The sequence below is a fragment of the Acanthaster planci genome, linkage group LG02, assembly GCF_054643075.1.
Source record: "Acanthaster planci isolate LZ-2023a linkage group LG02, COTS_SCS, whole genome shotgun sequence".
Lineage (NCBI taxonomy): Eukaryota > Metazoa > Echinodermata > Asteroidea > Valvatida > Acanthasteridae > Acanthaster > Acanthaster planci.
Genome location: NC_141778.1, coordinates 23,023,679 through 23,042,712, shown reverse-complemented (window position 1 = coordinate 23,042,712; position 19,034 = coordinate 23,023,679). Strand labels below are relative to the sequence as shown.

General features: G+C 38.7%; 2 protein-coding genes, 1 long non-coding RNA gene and 1 pseudogene across 3 annotated transcripts; 1 reads left to right on the top strand and 3 right to left on the bottom strand.

Moving 5' to 3' along the window:
- Positions 1-337: 337 nt before the first annotated feature.
- Positions 338-1,219, bottom strand: LOC147800037 (beta-1 adrenergic receptor-like). The gene has a single exon (XM_087133560.1). The coding sequence runs from the start codon at positions 1,202-1,204 to the stop codon at positions 365-367; it is 840 nt and encodes a 279-aa protein (XP_086989686.1). The 5' UTR covers positions 1,205-1,219; the 3' UTR covers positions 338-364.
- Positions 1,220-6,212: 4,993 nt separating this feature from the next.
- LOC147800036 (beta-1 adrenergic receptor-like) lies at positions 6,213-7,867 on the bottom strand. Its single transcript, XM_087132880.1, has one exon. It carries the CDS (start codon positions 7,282-7,284, stop codon positions 6,301-6,303), a length of 984 nt encoding a protein of 327 aa, XP_086989006.1. The 5' UTR covers positions 7,285-7,867; the 3' UTR covers positions 6,213-6,300.
- Positions 7,868-8,473: 606 nt separating this feature from the next.
- LOC147800034 (uncharacterized) lies at positions 8,474-17,951 on the top strand. The gene is made up of 3 exons (XR_015424316.1): positions 8,474-9,102; positions 11,245-11,477; positions 16,647-17,951. It is a non-coding gene; the product is annotated as an uncharacterized LOC147800034 (long non-coding RNA).
- Positions 13,611-14,617, bottom strand: LOC147800035 (adrenocorticotropic hormone receptor-like; annotated as a pseudogene).
- Positions 17,952-19,034: the final 1,083 nt, after the last annotated feature.

Sequence of the window (19,034 nt, the reverse complement as noted above, 5' to 3'; positions counted from 1 at the left end):
TTCCCGGCTCCCCGGCTCTGTATATAAAGCCTATGTACCCGAAAACGGGTCGCCCGGGAGGTAGCGGTTAATATCAGTATGGTTATCATATCCTTTAATCCATAAGTTTATCCTCTCTGAAACCATTACAAACATCCTGAATGGTTTTGTTGTGAGTGGCTGTTTAACATTCTCATACCGTGGAGTTGGAGATACAGCAATCAAATGATCCTGCAAATTCTATAGTTCCCATTGCTTTTAGCAATCTTAACACTTGCTGACAGCCACTGCATCAGTAGTTACTATAGTATGTGGAATAATGATTTTGTTTTCAGAGCCAGCCTGATAATTCTGATTCTGAAGATGTTCATACCCGGTACTTTCCCTAAAACCAATGTAAGAGTCTTTGGGTCAGACATTGGCGCCAGTCACATAGTAAACCACAAAGCTCTTGGCGAAGATCCCTGTTCCGTAAGTAGTAAATGACAACATTCAGCCAGCCATTTGACAACACTAGGGCTTGAGCCAACATAATTAACATGTATTTGTCAAAAGTCTTCCAGTTACTTGTTGAACTTGTCCCAAGCGTAATCACTGCAGGCATCCAGGTGATGGTTAGAGTCCCTGTTATGATGATGATGGTATTGGTTGATTTGGTGTTTATTCTCTGCCCACCTTGGCCATTGTCTACTTGGTTTTCAGCAGCGATGCGTCTCGCTTGATTGCGAGCTATTAGGTTAATGTGTGCGTACAAGATGAATATGATTGTCAATGAGATAACAATTAATGTTGTAACAAGATATGCTCTCCAGTTACCTTGTACTCCAGAACAAAGTTGGCTGGGACCATTCTTCAAAATGCCTGCTTGGTCATATACCCCATACATGAGAATAAAGATGATGAATGTTACAGCCCATGTGCTACATATTATGATCTTTGATCTGAACTCAGTCATCAGTGAAGAGTACCGCAGAGGGCGAGAAATAGAAATGTAACGATCGATGGTGAGGAGAAGAATGGACCAAATGCTGAGGCCATTAAATATGAATGTAACAACAGTCTGTGCTGCACAGAGAAAATCACCTAACAGCCAACGTACTGCAAACAATTCCACTAGTCTAAGGATCCAGAATATACCGTTACCAAGATCAGACAGGGTGAGTGAAGCCATGAACACTTTGGTGGTTGGCTGGATGCTGGTGACACGCCTCAAGGTGACAAGCATCAGTGGATTCAGGAGCAAAATCAAAAGAATTGTCAATGTGGTAAAAATTGTTACGAACGTGTGGAGTGACAGTTCGTACTCAAGACTGTCATCAGTAAAATTGGAGAGGGCATACAGTCCTGCAATTTCTGTAGTTTCCATGGTTTCTACAGATGGCAACATGAAGACAGAATAGGCTTTGAAGGGTTTATTTTGCCTGGATGTCTAGGAATAATAGGTGTTGAAAAATAATTTTCAGTTTCTTCAATTGCCTGCTCATGAAGTGATGTTATTATTCAGTCAAAAGGCTGCCACCCGGCTTCCAAGGATCAGTTTCTCAAGATTTGGCCACATCAAGATGCACTTGCTTTCTTTTGTAATGAAGATGGTTTGTTCTTGGAAACAAAGTCAGATACTTTTATGCAGTAATGAAAGTCTGAAAATATTTAACAAGCAGTATCTTTTCAGAGTTGAACACATTAATATGCAGCTACTAGCCTTGTATCTGTGGAAGACATCTCTCTGAATGCACCAGACTACTAAACTCTCTCTGGCTTGTTGAGAAGCATTAGTTATTTCGCTCATAAGTTAGAAATGTGTGTTGATCATTTTGAGATGCCAGATTCTGGTGAAATTGCTCACTTTCACCTGAAGAGGAAGTCTAATTCAGAAGCTGTGAAAGTCTTGTCTGATGGGGTTCATTCACCGCAATGTCCAACTGGTACCATATTGCTCCTTATTGAGAAATGTTGAACTAGTACCAAGCTCCAGATCTGCTGCAGCAAAGTGGAGGTACATGTACATGTAAGTGTCTGAATATGTTTGGCTGCTAGCTAGACAGTGTGTGCAGACAGATCTTTGGGGGATCTTTTATGTTGCCTCCCCAGCTCATAGCAATTCCCAGTCTGTTTGTCTGCTGTCAAGTATGGTTGAACCTAATGAGATACTAATTTGACTGTGAAACTTTCTTATATGACCTTTGGATCAGGACTTGATGAGGCTTGGTCTCATCACTTCAGGATCAGGCTTTCATTACTTGTCATGATCAGGTTCTTCATGTGCTGTCAGTTTATTTTTTTTTTGTTGAGTACCTGATTGGGATGGCAATTTGTACTGAGAAGCTGCTCTACTGTTTATGTTATGTTAGAACCTGTCAGTGTGGGAAATGAATTTCCTACCCCAAATTATGATGTTGATAAGCAGTACATCACAGCTTTAATGAAGGAAATGCTGGGCATTCCGGTTTGCTTAGCTACATGTAAATTCTGTTGTGCATGCATTCCATTTTATGTATCTAATGCTCAAAGTAATAATACAACACATCTCTTTCATTTTGCCACTTCTGACTGTCTCATGTAAGAAATTGTCTCATTTGTCTGGATAGTAGTAGTAATGATGCACCATCAGAGAGGGCTGTGGTTACCTCCAGTTACTCAGTTGTCAGGTATTTGATAGAAGTAGTAATGATGCACCATCAGAGAGGGCTGTGGTTACCTCCAGTTACTCAGTTGTCAGGTATTTGATAGAAGTAGTAATGATGCACCATCAGAGAGGGCTGTAGTTACCTCCAGTTACTCAGTTGTCAGGTATTTGATACAGCGGTAGGGATGCACCACCAGAGATTTAAGGCTGTAGTTAATTCCAGTTACTCAGTTGTCAGGTATTTGATAGAAGTAGTAGTGATGCACCATTAGAGAGGGCTTTAGTTACCTCCAGCTTATCAGTTGTCAGGTATTTGATATAGTGGTAGTGATGCACTATCAGAGAGGGCTGTAGTTACCTCTAGTTACTCAGTTGTCAGGTATTTGATAGAAGTAGTAATGATGCACCGTCAGAGAGGGCTGTAGTTACCTCCAGCTTATCAGTTGTCAGGTATTTGATATAGTGGTAGGGATGCACCACCAGAGAATTAAGGCTGTAGTTACCTCCAGTTACTCAGTTGTCAGGTATTTGATAGAAGTAGTAATGATGCACCATCAGAGAGGGCTGTAGTTACCTCCAGTTACTCAGTTGTCAGGTATTTGATAGAAGTAGTAGTGATGCACCATTAGAGAGGGCTGTGGTTACCTCCAGCTTATCAGTTGTCAGGTATTTGATATAGTGGTAGTGATGCGCCATCAGAGAGGGCTGTAGTTACCTCCAGTTACTCAGTTGTCAGGTACTGTACATGTATTTGATAGAAGTGGTAGTGATGCACCATCAGAGAGGGTTGTAGTTATCCTACAAGGACTGTAGGATAATTTCATTTCTCTTTGTGGATTCTGACATTGCTCAGTCAAAAGTTATCCAACGAAAGATGAGTAGCAAATTATACCTTTTGAATAAAGCTTAAAACTCTGGTTTTCGTAGACTGTCAATGATGTGTCCGCAGTTAGATATGGTATATAATTAAATCACATACATCCAGGAAGTTTCTGTTCTGGCAATGTCCAGGCAAGACCTTTCCCTAGTCATATTAGATGGAGATGCTGGAACATAAAAAATGCCTGCAAATTGCACCAAAACACAAATGTTTGATGCATGGGTACCATTCTAGTTTAAATATACCTGACAGCATTCAGTCAGTCGCTGGTAACGACTAGACACTGGGCAAACACAAAGTACCTGTCACAAGTTTCCAATTTGATTTTGTAAATTATCACTATCCCGATGACTGTAGGAATCCAGCTGGTGATTAAAGTCCCTCTTTTGATGATGATGGTGGTGATCGGTCTGGTGTTTATTCGCAGCCCACCTTGGCCATTGCCTGCTTGGTTTTCAAAAGTGATGCATTGAGCTTAGTTGCAAGCTATCACATGATGTGTGCGTGTATCATAGGATGAATATGGTTGTCAGTGTGATGGCAACTACTGTAACAGCAAGATATATTCTCCAGTCATCTTTTTGCCCTAGACACAATTGATAAGGACCATCAAGAGCAACAGTAGCTCTGACATAAATCCCACACATGAGAATAAAGAAGGATTGTCATTATGGTGAAAAGCATAGCCGAAATCCAAATGATCATTCATAGTGTACCTAACACAGTTGCTAGACCAGTGTCTACGAAAAATGGCGTGATGCTGTTGAACAAAATTGGTACCTGTAGAAGCAAAACCTTTTTCAAAAGTCGTTTTGACTTTGTTACTCAAAAGTCATCGATGAAAGAAAATATATTTGCTTGATTGTGTTGGATAATGTCCCTTGCCTTTAGCTCAGGCATTATACAGGTATCAGTACCAGTTCTTCTAATCTTGTCTGAAACGAATGTTGAAGACTAGCCAAGCTCATATTTATTCCCTTGATAATATTTCGACCACCACGTGCATCAACATATTTAGTGTACATGTATTTGTATGTGCATGTACAGTCAAGTAAAAGTTGATATTTTTCAGAAAAACATGGCCAAAATTGCTTTTTTTTTCAAGAATGATGCAGCAAGGTTTCATAAAATTAGTGTCAATTTGAGTGTGAGATTTTTTGCCAGTTCATCAAGATTTAACATTATTTTTCAATTTAATCCAAAAATACGGAAAGCCTTGTGGATGACAGATACATGTGTTTTAATTCTAAGTTGTTGCATTTCAAGTCTTTCAGTATTGCCCGGTGAGCAGCGGCTCAGTAGCTTTGTTTACGAAGGGGGTAGCAGTCAGCACATGCCTTACACATATTTGTGGCCCGGTTCATTTAGAGAATGGTTCCCACTACACAATGTGTAATGAAGTAAATGAGTGGAGACAGGAGATGACAAGAACTCAGAATTGGAAACAATTTTTTGAAAATCATTCAGGCAATGGTTTATTTAACTGGGAACTTGCGGCACATAGTGGCCACCAACATTGGATCCGAGTTCTAAACAAATTTCACAAATGGTACTATGGTACTGAGGTGAAAGTAATGTTAGGAAATAAACTAGGGAAGATAACCAGGGAAATAAGGAGAGACAGGAAGGTTACCAATCAATAAGGGGTTTGCTAGAAAGTTTGTGACGAGTGAACGTACAATCTCAGTCTCATCAATGGACACAGACAATAATCCAGGCTGGAATATACTCCCACACAACCAAAATGATGTCAGATTGTAATCACAGGCCAAGGCCTGACTGTTGAAGCAATACACTCAAAATATTCAACATCATTCTCCGTGATCTGCTCACAAGTGTGAATGCCTGTTTGCATAGAAATTGAAATCAATGTAATGAAGTGGAACGTTTAGGTTTGATTTATATTTTCTTGTGAGCCCTTTGGAATATTTTTTTCTCTGCTTATATCATGTAAACAGATTATGTATCATTCTCGCAATTGCACCAAATGGAATTATAAGTTACTTGTGCAGTAAAAATGATTTGTTCATGTGAACAACAATTTACGTATTTATAGAATTAATTATCTTACATGCATAGTGAATTATTTAATTGTAATTTATATCATGTTTTAGCTTTTATACATTTTTTTTTGTCGGATACAGCACATCTTACTAGTGTCTCATTCTATGTTTTATTATGTCTACAAGACTTCCTGACCCTGCCCCTTTCTCTCTCATTCTCTCACCTCAGTGCTCCATTTATCCCCTCTTTACACTTTTCCTTTTCCATCATCCTGTATATTTCCCTTTTTCCAGTATTCTTTTTCCTCCATCCTCTTCCTCTAGAGCACATTGTATTCTCACTTATGTTTTTAATGTCACATTTTGTGTCAAGTTTCACAACTTGGCTCTTGACCGCGATGAAAGCATTTTGATTAATAAACCTTACTACTACTTCTAGTAACAGTGGCATGTGCAGGAATGAACATCTAGATGTACATGTATAAGTGACACCGCTCCCTATCCTGCTGATGTGAAAACTTAATCTTCCACACTGCATCAAGCACTTCTCTTGAGAAAGTGAAAGCTCTGTAGTTGTATTGTGCATGTAGCATTCCATAGTGCATCGAACGATAATGTGTGCTAATGATGTAGACCTGCTATTTTTTCAAAACATTTTTTTGGTGCATGAAAATGGTCAGTGATTGTTATACTTATTTCTCTCAATTGTTGAAGCCACTGAATTGGTATTTGCCATAGTATGTGAAACCTTGACTTTTTGCAGAGCCTGACTGATGATTCTGCAAGATGTTTGACACACCTCCCCCCCCAAACTAATGTAAGAGTCTCTGGGTCAGACATTGGCACCAATCCAAAAGTAAACCACGTAGCTCTTGCCGAAGATCCCTGTTCCCTAAATAGTAAATGACAACATTCAGCCAGCCATTTGACAAAACTAGGGCTTGAGCCAACATAACAATCAAGTAACTCTCATAGGTCTCCAAGTTTCTGTTTGAACTTGTCCCAAGTGTAATCACTACAGGAATCCAGGTGATGATCAGAGTCCCTGTTATGATGATGATGGTGGTGGTTGATCTGGTGTTTATTCTCTCTCCAGCTTGGCCATTGCCTGCTTGGTTTTCAGCAGCAATGCGTCGGGCTTGATTGCGAGCTATCAGGGTGATGTGTATATACAGAATGAATATGACTGCCAACAAGGTAACAATTACTGCTAAAACAACATATGCTCTCCAGTCACCTTTTAATCCAAAACAAAGTTGGATGGGACCATCCTTTGAAACAGCACCATGCCCATATACCCCATACATGAGAATAAAGATGATGAATGTTACAGCCCATGCGCTGCATATCATGATTTTTGATCTGAACACAGTCATCATTGAAGGGTACCGCAGAGGGCGAGAAATAGAAATGTAACGATCAATGGTGAGGAGAAATATTGACCAAATATTGAGGCCACTAAACATGAATGCAACAGGGGTCTGTACTGCACAGAGAAAATCACCTAACAGCCAACGTACTGCAAAGAATTCCACTAGTCTAAGGATCCAGAATATACCATTACCAAGATCAGACAGGGTGAGTGAAGCCATGAACACTTTGGTGGTTGGCTGGATGCTGGTGACACGCCTTAAGGTGACAAGCATCAGTGGATTCAGGAGCAAAATCAAAAGAATTGTCAGTGTGGTAAAAACTGTTACAAAAGTGCTTAATGATTTCAGAGCCAGTCCGTACTCGAGACTCTCATCAGTAGAATTGGAGGTGACATACAATCCTGCAATTTCTGTAGTTTCCATGGTTTCTACTTAGAGTAACATGAAACAAAGGAGTAGGCTTTGAAGGATTGATTACTTGTGCTCCTGGCTGTGTTTTTATTGTTAACAGGTATTGACAAATTTCAGTTTCTTCAATTGCTTGCTCATCATGAAGTGGTGTTATGATTCAGTCAAAAGGCTGCCACCGCGCTCACCGAGGATCAATTTCAGCTCAAGATGCAGCCACATCAAGATGCACTTGCTTTCTTTTGTAATGAAGATGGTTTGTTCTTGGAGACTAAGTCAGATACTTTTATGCAGTAATGAAAGTCTGAAATTATTTAAGAAGCAATGTCTGTTGAGAGTTGAACACACTAGTATCCAGTTACCAGCACTGTACCTGTGAAGCAGATTTATCTGGATGCATCAGATCACCAAACTCTCTGGCTTGTTGGGAAGTGCTGTTATTTATTTCACTCATAAGTTAAACTTGTGTGTCAGTCATTTTGAGATGCCAGATTTTGGTGAAAGTGTTCACTTTCACGTGAAGAGGAAGTCTCATTCAGAAGCTGTGAAAGTCTTAGCTGATGGGGCTCAGTCACCGTGATGTCCAACTTATACCATATTGCTCCTTATTGAGAAATGTTGAACTAGTACCAAGCTCCAGATCTGCTGCAGCAAAGTGGAGGTACATGTACACATGTATGTGTCTCAAGACCAGGCATTGATACTTTGCACTGCAAGCTATACACAATGTGTGCAGACAGATCTGTGGGGGATCTTTTATACCGCTTCCCCAGCTCAAAACCAATCCCAGTTTGTGTGTCTGCTGTCAAATATGGTTGAACCTAATGAGATATTAATTTGAATTTTAAACTTTGTCATTTGATTTTTTGATAGGGACTTGATGAGGCTATGTAGGTTTCATCATTTCAAGATCTGGGTTTCATTGCTGATTTTGCTGCGCTGTCAGTTATTTTGTTGTTGTTGAGTGCTACCCAGAGTGCCTGATTGCGACTACTCTGCAGTTTTTGTAAGAGCCTGTCAGTAGGAGGTTAATTACATATCATTCTGTTGGTTCAGATTGTTGTTTGGTGAACTGATAGCAAGGCTGTGAAGTGTGAACATGAAGACCAAGAGCGGATGTGAAACAGAGTTCTGGTAATGTTCAAGAAAGAGCTTCCTCAATTTAAAATGGGAGGAAAATCCTGCAGCCTACAAGACTATCCAGGTACATGTATGTCAAAATTGAGCATTCTTTGGGTCCTCCATTAATGTACAGGTGTCTTGCCTGATCCCCCTGACGTGACACCTTTGAACAATCTGTCTCTGGTTAGTGTACGAGGGTGATTCATTCTTTTTATTTATTTACTGACGTGAAATATTGGGATTGGCGTGAGCAAAGCCTTATCTAAAGGTAATACGAAGGAAGTGTAACCAAAACAAAACAGCCCATGTGAGTAGACAGACGCGCTGGCCCAATGGAGCAGGAGGCCTTTTGGCTGTTAGCACCTGAATTATAGTGGAGCCTGAGCTATTTGCCATCTTGAAAAGTTGTAAGTTTGGGTGTTTGCTTTACTTTTCTCATTGTCTGAGCCCCTTATGATATTTCTGATGTTGCTTGTCTAGCTTTGCATCGTATTTTGTGTCAGGTATACAGCAACTGCTGTGTACTAACATGTGTTTATGTGACATTGCAACATGCACTAGGACTCCATGCAGAAATCATACTGCTTTGTGTATTATTGTTTGGGTGTATGTATACTCTCACCACAGGCTTGTTAAGATGCCACTGGCCAGAGCTATACCGGCGGCAGTGCAATGAACACTGTTTATACACTTTGAGGCGTGCATGTCTGGGTAAGGGTCATTCAAAGGAGATTTTATTGTCCATGCTAATTTCCCCAAATGAACAACTCTTATTTTGTCTTTGTTTAAACAACTGTAACTTTATACATTGTATTATTTCTTGTATGGAGAATTCAATATATAGGAATTTAATTTATTCATTCTGGTTGTATTTATGGTCTCTTTCTTCTGCAAAGAAAACTGGGATACATAAAAGAATCAGAAATTAAACAATTGCCTATAAATTTCAACCCAAGAGTCCTGATTGGTTAACTCATCCCCAAACCTTGGGGACCAGACCTTGGCCAGACGGGAAGAGGAGTGGCCCTTCACAATTGTAAACAGAGTTGATTCAGTTGCACTCTGTGTTTGCTTGGGAGTTTGATGTGGTGTTCATTTCTGTATTTACAACATCTATGCTTGCAGATGGTTGATAAAATCTTTAGTTTCACTTTTTCTCAAATGTTGTTTTGCATAAGATGCAAATGCAATGTGTGCATCAAATTTAAAAGGGATGGGCCGTGCTGGGAAGATTTCTTGTCAAACATGCATCAACACATAAAACAAACATACATATAACAAGAAAACACATCTGCCTAATTTCAAAATGCATGGAAATATGTTAAAAATTATAGTTTTCATGACCCTAATTCACTCCCTTCTGGGAGCAAAAGCTAAACAGCCGTCGGGTACCAAAAGTGGTCTGAAGAAATTCCCAAGAATTGTGACATCATAGGACGGAGTCCTTCATCAAACAAGACCAAACTAAGAAACATAAGAAACAAGACCAAATTGACTTGTCACATAGGAGTTACGTACCCGACTACGCGCCAGAGCTGACAGTGTCAGTACACTGACCAATCAACTTTCTTTCCAGAACTATGCATTCTGGTCTAGAAAGTCAAGTCCGTCCTATAATGTCACATTTTTGCCAAGATTTGTCTGCTGCCCTCGTGACCGATTTTGATTAATTTTTGCAAAGAGCCCAGATGGAGACTGGAAAAAGCACACAGAAAACGCCAATTTTTGTTGATTAAATTGATGACATAAAAGAGGGGTTAATCCAACTTATTGTATATGAGATGTTGAAAACTATCATATAACGTCAATTTAACCCTAAATGGCCATGTCCTTAAATTACTTCAAACATTAGGTGCTCTTATTTTTGGATGACGCTGTTGGCAGCTTTCTGAGTAAAACCTGCAAGAAGTTAATATTTCTTTTACATTGGAACAAAGCTGAAGTACATCGGCATTTGATGGTACATACATGCCAAGAGCTTTCCAAGTACTTCTCTCCTTAAAACTTAAATTTCACACAACTAGGAGTGTCTGAAGTCTAAAATTTATTTTTGTAATCTTACCTTTGCACATTTACCATCAAATGCCTGTGCTTTATTCCCTCTTACCCAGTTCAGTATTTTGCAGAGAACGTTGGTACTCGGACAGTACTCGACTACAACACTGAATACAGGCAGTGACATAAAAGAATGGAAGTGCTCAAAGCTTTAATGAAGGAAAGACTACACATTTTAGTTTTGCTTAGCTACGTGTAAATTCTGTTGCTTAAAACTAATTAATGCTCAAAGTAATGAGGTGATTAATGAGGTGAGTAGTGAGGTAATTGAGCCACAATATTTTCCTTTTACCACCGCTGACCTGTCTTATGCAAGAAATGGTCTCAGTTGTCAGGTATTTGATAGTGGTAGAGATGAACCAGCAGAGAGGGCTGTAGTGACCTCAGCTTCTCTTGTCAAGCTCATGTACATGGTCCCACAGCTTTGTGTTAATATTTAGTAGCCTTGGAAAAAATTTAATTTGTGTCCCGGGCTGAGTCTTTAGATGGATATTTTTGCCTTTTTTCTAAAACTGCAGACATACAACTTTTTCATACTTTTTCAAATTTAACGTAATTTATCAATTGTATCATACATGTAAATTTCAAACAAAAGTAAAAGGCTTTTAGATGTACTTTGCAGCAGCACGCAGCATGAAGCACACAAAAATCTGAATGACACTTTTATACTGTCAAAAGGAAAAGGTTCTGAATACGGCAAGTCACCTTCGTGATATTGTGGGCTTGGCAAAACTGTTGAAGATCATCTGGTGCATGCAAGTCTTTCATATCCTGGACTGTTCTTGTTGGACCTTGCAGGGATGTAGGAGTTGCTGTCAGTTCCCAAGCACACAGTGCTCCAAAAATGAAGACAGCTGAAGGCTCCTGCTAGGAACGACACAGCCTGATGCTGGTCATGTACATGTGCATTGGAGGATTGAGTCAAGAACATTGGTGTGATCTAGAGAGAATCCAGTTGGACTCACAGGATTAGATGAGCTAGTAGTGAGATACTGATGGCTGAGATGTCCTGATCTTGGGAAAGTTTGAAGGTGAGAATTTTCTTGTGAATATAAGTTGGAAGAGAAAACTTTCCTTATCAGTCCTTACTGCATGCAGTGAGCACATCTCTCTTAGGATGGTTGATACATGCTGTAGGCAAGTCATAAAATTAAGTACTATACGATCGTTTATTTTTGTTTGTGAATTCTAACGGTACTCAGTTAAAAGTTATCTGATGAAACCTGTGAAACATTTACTTCAGATCTGCTAGCTTGCGATGCTGTAGTCAAGACCAATTAAGACCTTCACATGACCACACAAGACCAGCACCAAACCTCCAGTCTAAATTCAAGTTACAAGCTATTCAAATGAACTGCATCAAAAGCATTCCTTTGTCTTTGTTCACATTGTTACTTGTGACTGGTCTTGCTTCTGGTCTTGTGATGGTCTTAACTACAACACTGCTAGCTTGTCTGTATTGCCTTTTTTTTCTAAAGAAGGATATGCAGCAAAGGATACCCTTTGAATAAAGCTTCAATTTCAATTTTTAAGTCACGATTAAAAAACTTGAAATTTGCTTTCTCATATGCATAATACCATATAACACCAGACTATTTACACATAAATAATTAAAGTCAATTGACAGAACATCGAAATGCAGAAAATCATCCAACAATTACACTCCTAACAGTAAGAGTGGGGAATGGTAAAATGACACAGCTAAAAAGCTTTTTAAAAAGACAATTGTTTTTTGTGTTCCTTTTAAGTAGTAATTGGATGCCAGCAAACAGGGGGGTTTTCTTTTGAATTTAGAGTTTGCAGGCATCGGGCACGAAGGACATCCTGAAGCACTTAGCGTTGATTTGTGGAGGACAAATTCTTCCAGATTTATTGACAACCACTAAAGAGTGAAGCGGATTGGTGTGATCTTGCATAATGTCTTGAAGCTTTGGGATTATAGCTAATTCAAACATACAGTTTAAATATTTCAGGGCCCGGCTAATCTCTTTAGAAGCTACTTTGATGACACATTTCAGACTGTGACTGTCCATGACACTGAGATTACCATACCAGACAGTAATACAGACACCAATAATTGATTGGACAGCACTTTGACCAAAAAGAAATAAAATGTCATTGCAAATATTCAATGATCTGAGCTTCCACACAAAAAAACATCCTTTCTGGTTGGCATTAGCTAAAAGTTTCTGATGATTAGTTTTTCTAATTGAGATGAATGTAAATGAAAATACCAAAATATTTAAAGTCATCAACTCATTCAATCTTAGTGCCATTTATATACAGATGTTCAATATCAGTCCTTGTTTTGTGGAAGTTGAACACAATTTCTTGAATGTTCGATATGTTCAAAGCCAGGTTATTAAGATCGCACCATTTTAACAAAGATTCCTACGGTATCTTGTTGCAATAAAAAGATTCATTAATCATAGAAATCAATCCAGTAAGTGAAGTATCATCAGCATGTTCAATTATAGGGCATGATATGGCTCTGGTCCTGTAATAATCGCTAGTGTAAAGTGAAAATAACACCGGGGGAAAACACAAAACCTTGAGGTGCTCCTGTGGAAATTGTCGAATACCGAGTTCCTAAAAGAGACCCTTTGGATTGAATCTATTAAAAAACTATTAATCCACAAAAGAGATCAGGGGATCAACACACATTCTATTGAATTTTGTAATCAATAAATGAGGCTGAAGGGTATTGAAAGCCAATGAGAGATTAACAAACAGTTCTGACAATGATGAGGTTTGTCCAAATGCTCATCACTCGCGTAATGCTAAAGTGTTAGAATAGCCACGCCTCTGCCCGAATGATAAGCAAACTGAGCAGGGTCAGTGTAAGCTTCAGTTTGAGCCAAGATAATATCCTGAATAACACCTTCAAAGCATTTCATAACCATTGATGTAAGAGCAATTGGTTCAAACTCTGGTTTTGGTAGACTCCAAATGATGTGTCCTAAGTTACATGTATAACTATACATGTATGTCCAGGAATGTTTGTGATCTTGTTAAGCTACAGGCAAGAATTTTCCCTAGTCATATTGGACAAAGATCCCGGAACATAAAAATACTTTGCAAATTATACTGAAACAAAATATTTTGGTGCATTTGTACCATAATAGTTTAATGCCATTGTGAAACTGAAAGAGAGTTATTGTCTCTCATTTTTCTAGCTTCAAATTTTCAACAGTTATTTTTATCTGTGGGTTGAATCTTTGGGATTGGTTTCGCCATCAGTCAGATAGTTGACCACATGGTGTCTGGCGAAGATCCCTGTTCCTCAGGTAGTAAATGACAGCATTCAACCAGCCATTTGTTAGTACCAGAGACTGGGCCAACATAAAGGCCAAGAACCTGTCATAAGTCCGCAATTTGATTTTTGAAAATATGACAATCCTGATGACTGTAGGAATCCATGTGATGATCAGAGTCCCTGTTATGATGATGATGGTGGTGGTTGATCTGGTGTTTATTCTCTGCCCACCTTGGCCATTGCCTGCTTGGTTTTCAGCAGCAATGCGTCGGGCTTGATAGCGAGCTATTAGGATGATGTGTGCATACAGGATGAATATGGTCAACATTGGCAGTATTGCAAATACCACTAGTACATGAATTTGCCAGTCATATGTCTTTCTTAAACATAAATATTTGGGTGGCAAATATTGCAGAGAAAACATAGGGCGGTAAACCCCAAATCCAAAAATGGAGACAGTGATAATTGTTGTCCATGTACTACAGACCAGTATCTTTGATCTGAACTCAGTCATCATTGAAGGGTAACGCAGAGGATGAGAAATAGCAATGTAACGATCTACAGTCAGAAGTAGAAGAGAATATACACTTGAAGTAGCAAACACGACATCCATGACATAACCTGCTGCACAGAGAAAATCCCCCAGCAAACAGTTCTGTTGAGTGAAGGATCTGCCATACACTGTTACAAAGATCTAACAGAGTGAGAGAAGCCATGAAGATTTGGGTGATTGGCTGGATGCTGGACACGTCGTAAGGTGAAAAGCATCAGTGGATTCAGGAGGAGGTTTGGAACAGTGGCTAGTACCGTCAAAATCTTGACAATGACTGCAAATGGAGTTGATTCTGTTACATTCTCGGCTTCCTCTGCTGTAGAGTTTGATGTGGTGTTCATTTCTGCATTTAGTGCATCCATGCTTGAAAACTGCAGATAAAACCGTTGGTTTAACTGTTTCCTCAGCAGTTGTTAAATTTGTCAACTACACCGAAGGAAAATCTGGATTAAAAGTGTTGTTGAAGTTTTTCACTCACAGAAGTTCAGGCCTACAAAATAGAGCCAATATCATATGGGTTTTCTAATTCCATTTGCAATTTACTAATTCAGAATTAGACATGAAAAGTTCTGACATGCTTAGTGTGTTTGCCTGCTATCAAATATGATTGGACCTTACGAGATGTTAATTTGAATCCAAGGCGTAATTGCCAGATCCCACTGTTTGCTCTTTGATGTACCAGGAAAGAAAAAATGAGGAGTCAGGACTTGTTTTAAGAGGGTCTTTACGTTTCTCTTGGACAACTTGTCTTTGAGCTATCTATTCTGTTATTTATTATTGATGCAGTGAATTGCTGATTACATACGCAACATTAAGAAGCCATGGCACTGATAATCTAGAACTACATGTAATTGCCTAACCAACACTGCAGACACTGATGTTGAGATGGAATCACAAAGAGTCTGTCAATAACAGGGATAAAGTAGACAACATGAATTTCCCCCCAATGTGTACATATAGATTGAAGACTAAAAGATACCAGACAAATATACTGCACCATTAAGGTACAAAATTGCTTGAAGTTAAAATCTACACTTATTATGGAGACTTGTTAGTTCAACTTTGAATAGTCTTTACTAAAGATTTGATTATGCGTCAAAATTTAATAATTCATTCACTTTTTTACTTCTAACATTGGGTGCTGTCAGTTTTAGAGGAAGTGGGTTACAGTTCTTAATAAAACCAAAAGGTCCACTTTTTTGGTTTGTTTTCTTTAATAGCTGCAAATCACCAATTCATACAAACTTGTTTGCTCTCCTTTGATTTCCTGCCTCTGTTCAGTGCATTCATTAGAAACACCGGCAGTCACAAGAAATGAGTGGAAATGTGTGAACTTTAATGAAGAAAACATTGCACATTTTATACTTGCTCAGCTACATGACATTGTCTTGTGCACACTCACCATCAATGCTTAAAAGCTAATTGATGCTCAAATTAATGTTTGAGCAACATAAAGGTGATGTTTTGTTCCCAAAATTTGAGACAGAATCTTTACGCTTTACCACTGACTATTTTATTTGACAAATGGTTTCAATTGGCTGGAGGTGATGCACTTTAAGTATCTTACGGCCATAGAACCTCCATCTTAGGGATTTAGTTACAATGTACCTCCATCTTAGGGCTGCAGTTACAATGTACCTCCATCTTAGGGCTGTAGTTACAATGTACCTCCATCTTAGGGCTGTAGTTACAATGTACCTCCATCTTAGGGCTGTAGTTACAATGTACCTCCATCTTAGGGCTGCAGTTACAATGTACCTCCATCTTAGGGCTGTAGTTACAATGTACCTCCATCTTAGGGCTGTAGTTACAATGTACCTCCATCTTAGGGCTGTAGTTACAATGTACCTCCATCTTAGGGCTGTAGTTACAATGTACCTCCATCTTAGGGCTGTAGTTACAATGTACCTCCATCTTAGGGCTGTAGTTACAATGTACCTCCATCTTAGGGCTGTAGTTACAATGTACCTCCATCTTAGGGCTGCAGTTACAATGTACCTCCATCTTAGGGCTGCAGTTACAATGTACCTCCATCTTAGGGCTGCAGTTACAATGTACCTTCATCTTAGGGCTGTAGTTACAATGTACCTTCATCTTAGGGCTGTAGTTACAATGTACCTTCATCTTAGGGCTGTAGTTGCAATGTACCTTCATCTTAGGGCTGTAGTTACAATGTACATGTACCTTCATCTTAGGGCTGTAGTTACAATGTACCTCCATCTTAGGTCTGCAGTTACAATGTACCTCCATCTTAGGGCTGTAGTTACAATGTACCTCCATCTTAGGGCTGTAGTTACAATGCATTGAAATTCAGATTTGGCAAAGTTTTCCAAGATTATCCAATACATGAATGTCTTTGATATCCTAGATTTTTCTTGTTGACCCTTGCAGGGATGTACACAATTGATGTGCTACAAAATAATGACAGCTGGAGTCTTATCTGATAGGAGCTACACGGTCTGATGCTGGTCATATACATCTACATTGTAGGACTATAGGCCATTGGTGTGACTTACCAAGAGACAGTTGCATTCACACAATTAGATGAGCCTTTATAGCCAGGAGTGAGAAACTGATATCTGAGATCCCTGAATTTGGAAAGGTTTGAAGGTGAGAGTTTTCTGATAAATATCCTGTGTTTTTTTCCAAGTGAAATTGAAAACACAGTCTTTTTTATCAATTAGGCTACAGTTCAGTGACTGAGCTCATATATTCTTATGTTTAATTTGTGGTTTTGCGAGCTGTGGGCAACTGCTAAAAATAATCATAAGTACAACAGTTTGTTGCAATATGGATGTATATCTTGTGGAATTTCAGGATGACATCGTGTGATGGCAGGGGATTAAAATGTCCAGTGTTGAAGAAACAATAAAATGAAAATTGAACACAGCCGCTTCACAATAGTGCGCCACCAAGAGTTTGCAACGCGTTCGCCAATCACAATGCGCAAAATTGTCAACCCAATGCGCGTTTGGAAAGGGTTGCAAACTCTTGGTGGCACACTATTATGAATCGCCCGTATTGAATAGGAAGATTGCAAGAAAAATTGGTCATTCCCATTTGCCATTCTGCTTTAATGTCAACTTGACACAAAATGCCCAAGCACCCTCCAATTAGCTATTCAAATTAAAGGCATTGTACGTGTGCAGACATGTTTGTGCAAAACAAATTTTGATGGAATTAAGGTTTTTTCTATTTATGTCACATTTACATGTTTTAGTTCATTTGTGCGTAAAAAAATAAACTTGAAACAATTATCTCAACCTTAATCACTACAGCAAAGTGATTCCGATCATTCAGCTTAATTTTTGACATCAGAGAATCTGTATCCTGTGGTAAATTCAGCACATCAATATGATTGTAGTTATTTGTATGTCACAGGGTCTTAATTTTATGTGAGGCATTATGAGATGTTGTTTCTTTCCTGACTAAGTAATCAGTATGGATTCCTAGGTCATTGTGTTTATCCAAATATTTCAGAACATCTTTTGGTCTACAGTTTAAACTCAAATAGTCTAATTAAGAATTTAGATGCATTAAATTATTTACAAGAAATTTCTCAAGAAGAATTATGTAACTCTGAATACAAGCTCTGCCAAGTCCCATTTAAAGAGAGACAGTTGCCAAAAATGATATAAAATTTAAATAGGAAAGAAAATAGGTTGCCTTGACATGAATGACAATTGACCTATTGGAGCCGTTAAGCTGAAAAAAGTTATCTATAACTTCTCTCTGTTGAACTTAAGAAAACACTTTAAAGATGCTGTGCTATCTAAAATATATGGATGTTGGTATTTTAACTGTCTGTTGCAGATTGATCAGCCAGAAAATAAATCATATTTTGAGATTAATATCTTTTGAAACATAAATGACAGGTGTAGATGTGTGGTGTTGGTGAAAAGGTTAAGAAGTTAATATGATATTAATGATAATAGGCCACAAATATAACCTGGTCTGAGGTTGGATAGTTGATATTATTCCCTGAGGTATTGGAAGCTGAGACATGAGTTCCAGAGGCTTCGTGTGTTTGTCATTTTCCTATCTCTCATTAAACTGCAGTTAACCTGTAAAATAACAATTCATCGTGTTTAGCATCACTGAGCTAAGGAACACACTGATTTGATTACTCTGTAAAGGGTTCGTGCAGGTAAATTACCTGTAACTCAGAAGTAAACATGACGGATGGCGTATGACGTACGATACACGGTCCAGTAAGAATTTGGCTCTTGATCATAAGTATGTATGAGGTCATAGTAATTGTATACATTATTGCTTAGGATGCAAATGTAACATGAGAATATTATTTCATAACACTGTCAAATGTGAATCAGAGTTGTAGAGACAGCCCATTAAGCATCTCTGTTGGACCCAATTTTATGAATGTTAAAAATTTCTGGGTTTTTTGTGTTTTTTTTTTTTTGCAAAACCAAATAGGCTGTGTGATCCCTACAGCATGGCGTTATCATGTTACCAAATCTAGTGAAATCAGCCAAATCCCGATGCCCTCTGTATGACTGGAAAGGGAAGGGTTTTAGACCCAAATAATGTCATGATGATGTCATCAGGTGACAAGTCATGTGACATTAAAGGGGCACTCTTTAAAGCACTATACCTCGCGAAGTACATGTCCCATTGGGTTGAAACTTTGCAGATAGTTAGAAAGGGAAGGGTTCGAGATGGAAATTGATTTCGTCTAATGGTGGTGTCATTATATGACAAGTCATGTGACATATATCAAGATGACATGGATTTTAAAGTTCCCACTGACGAATGTTTGTT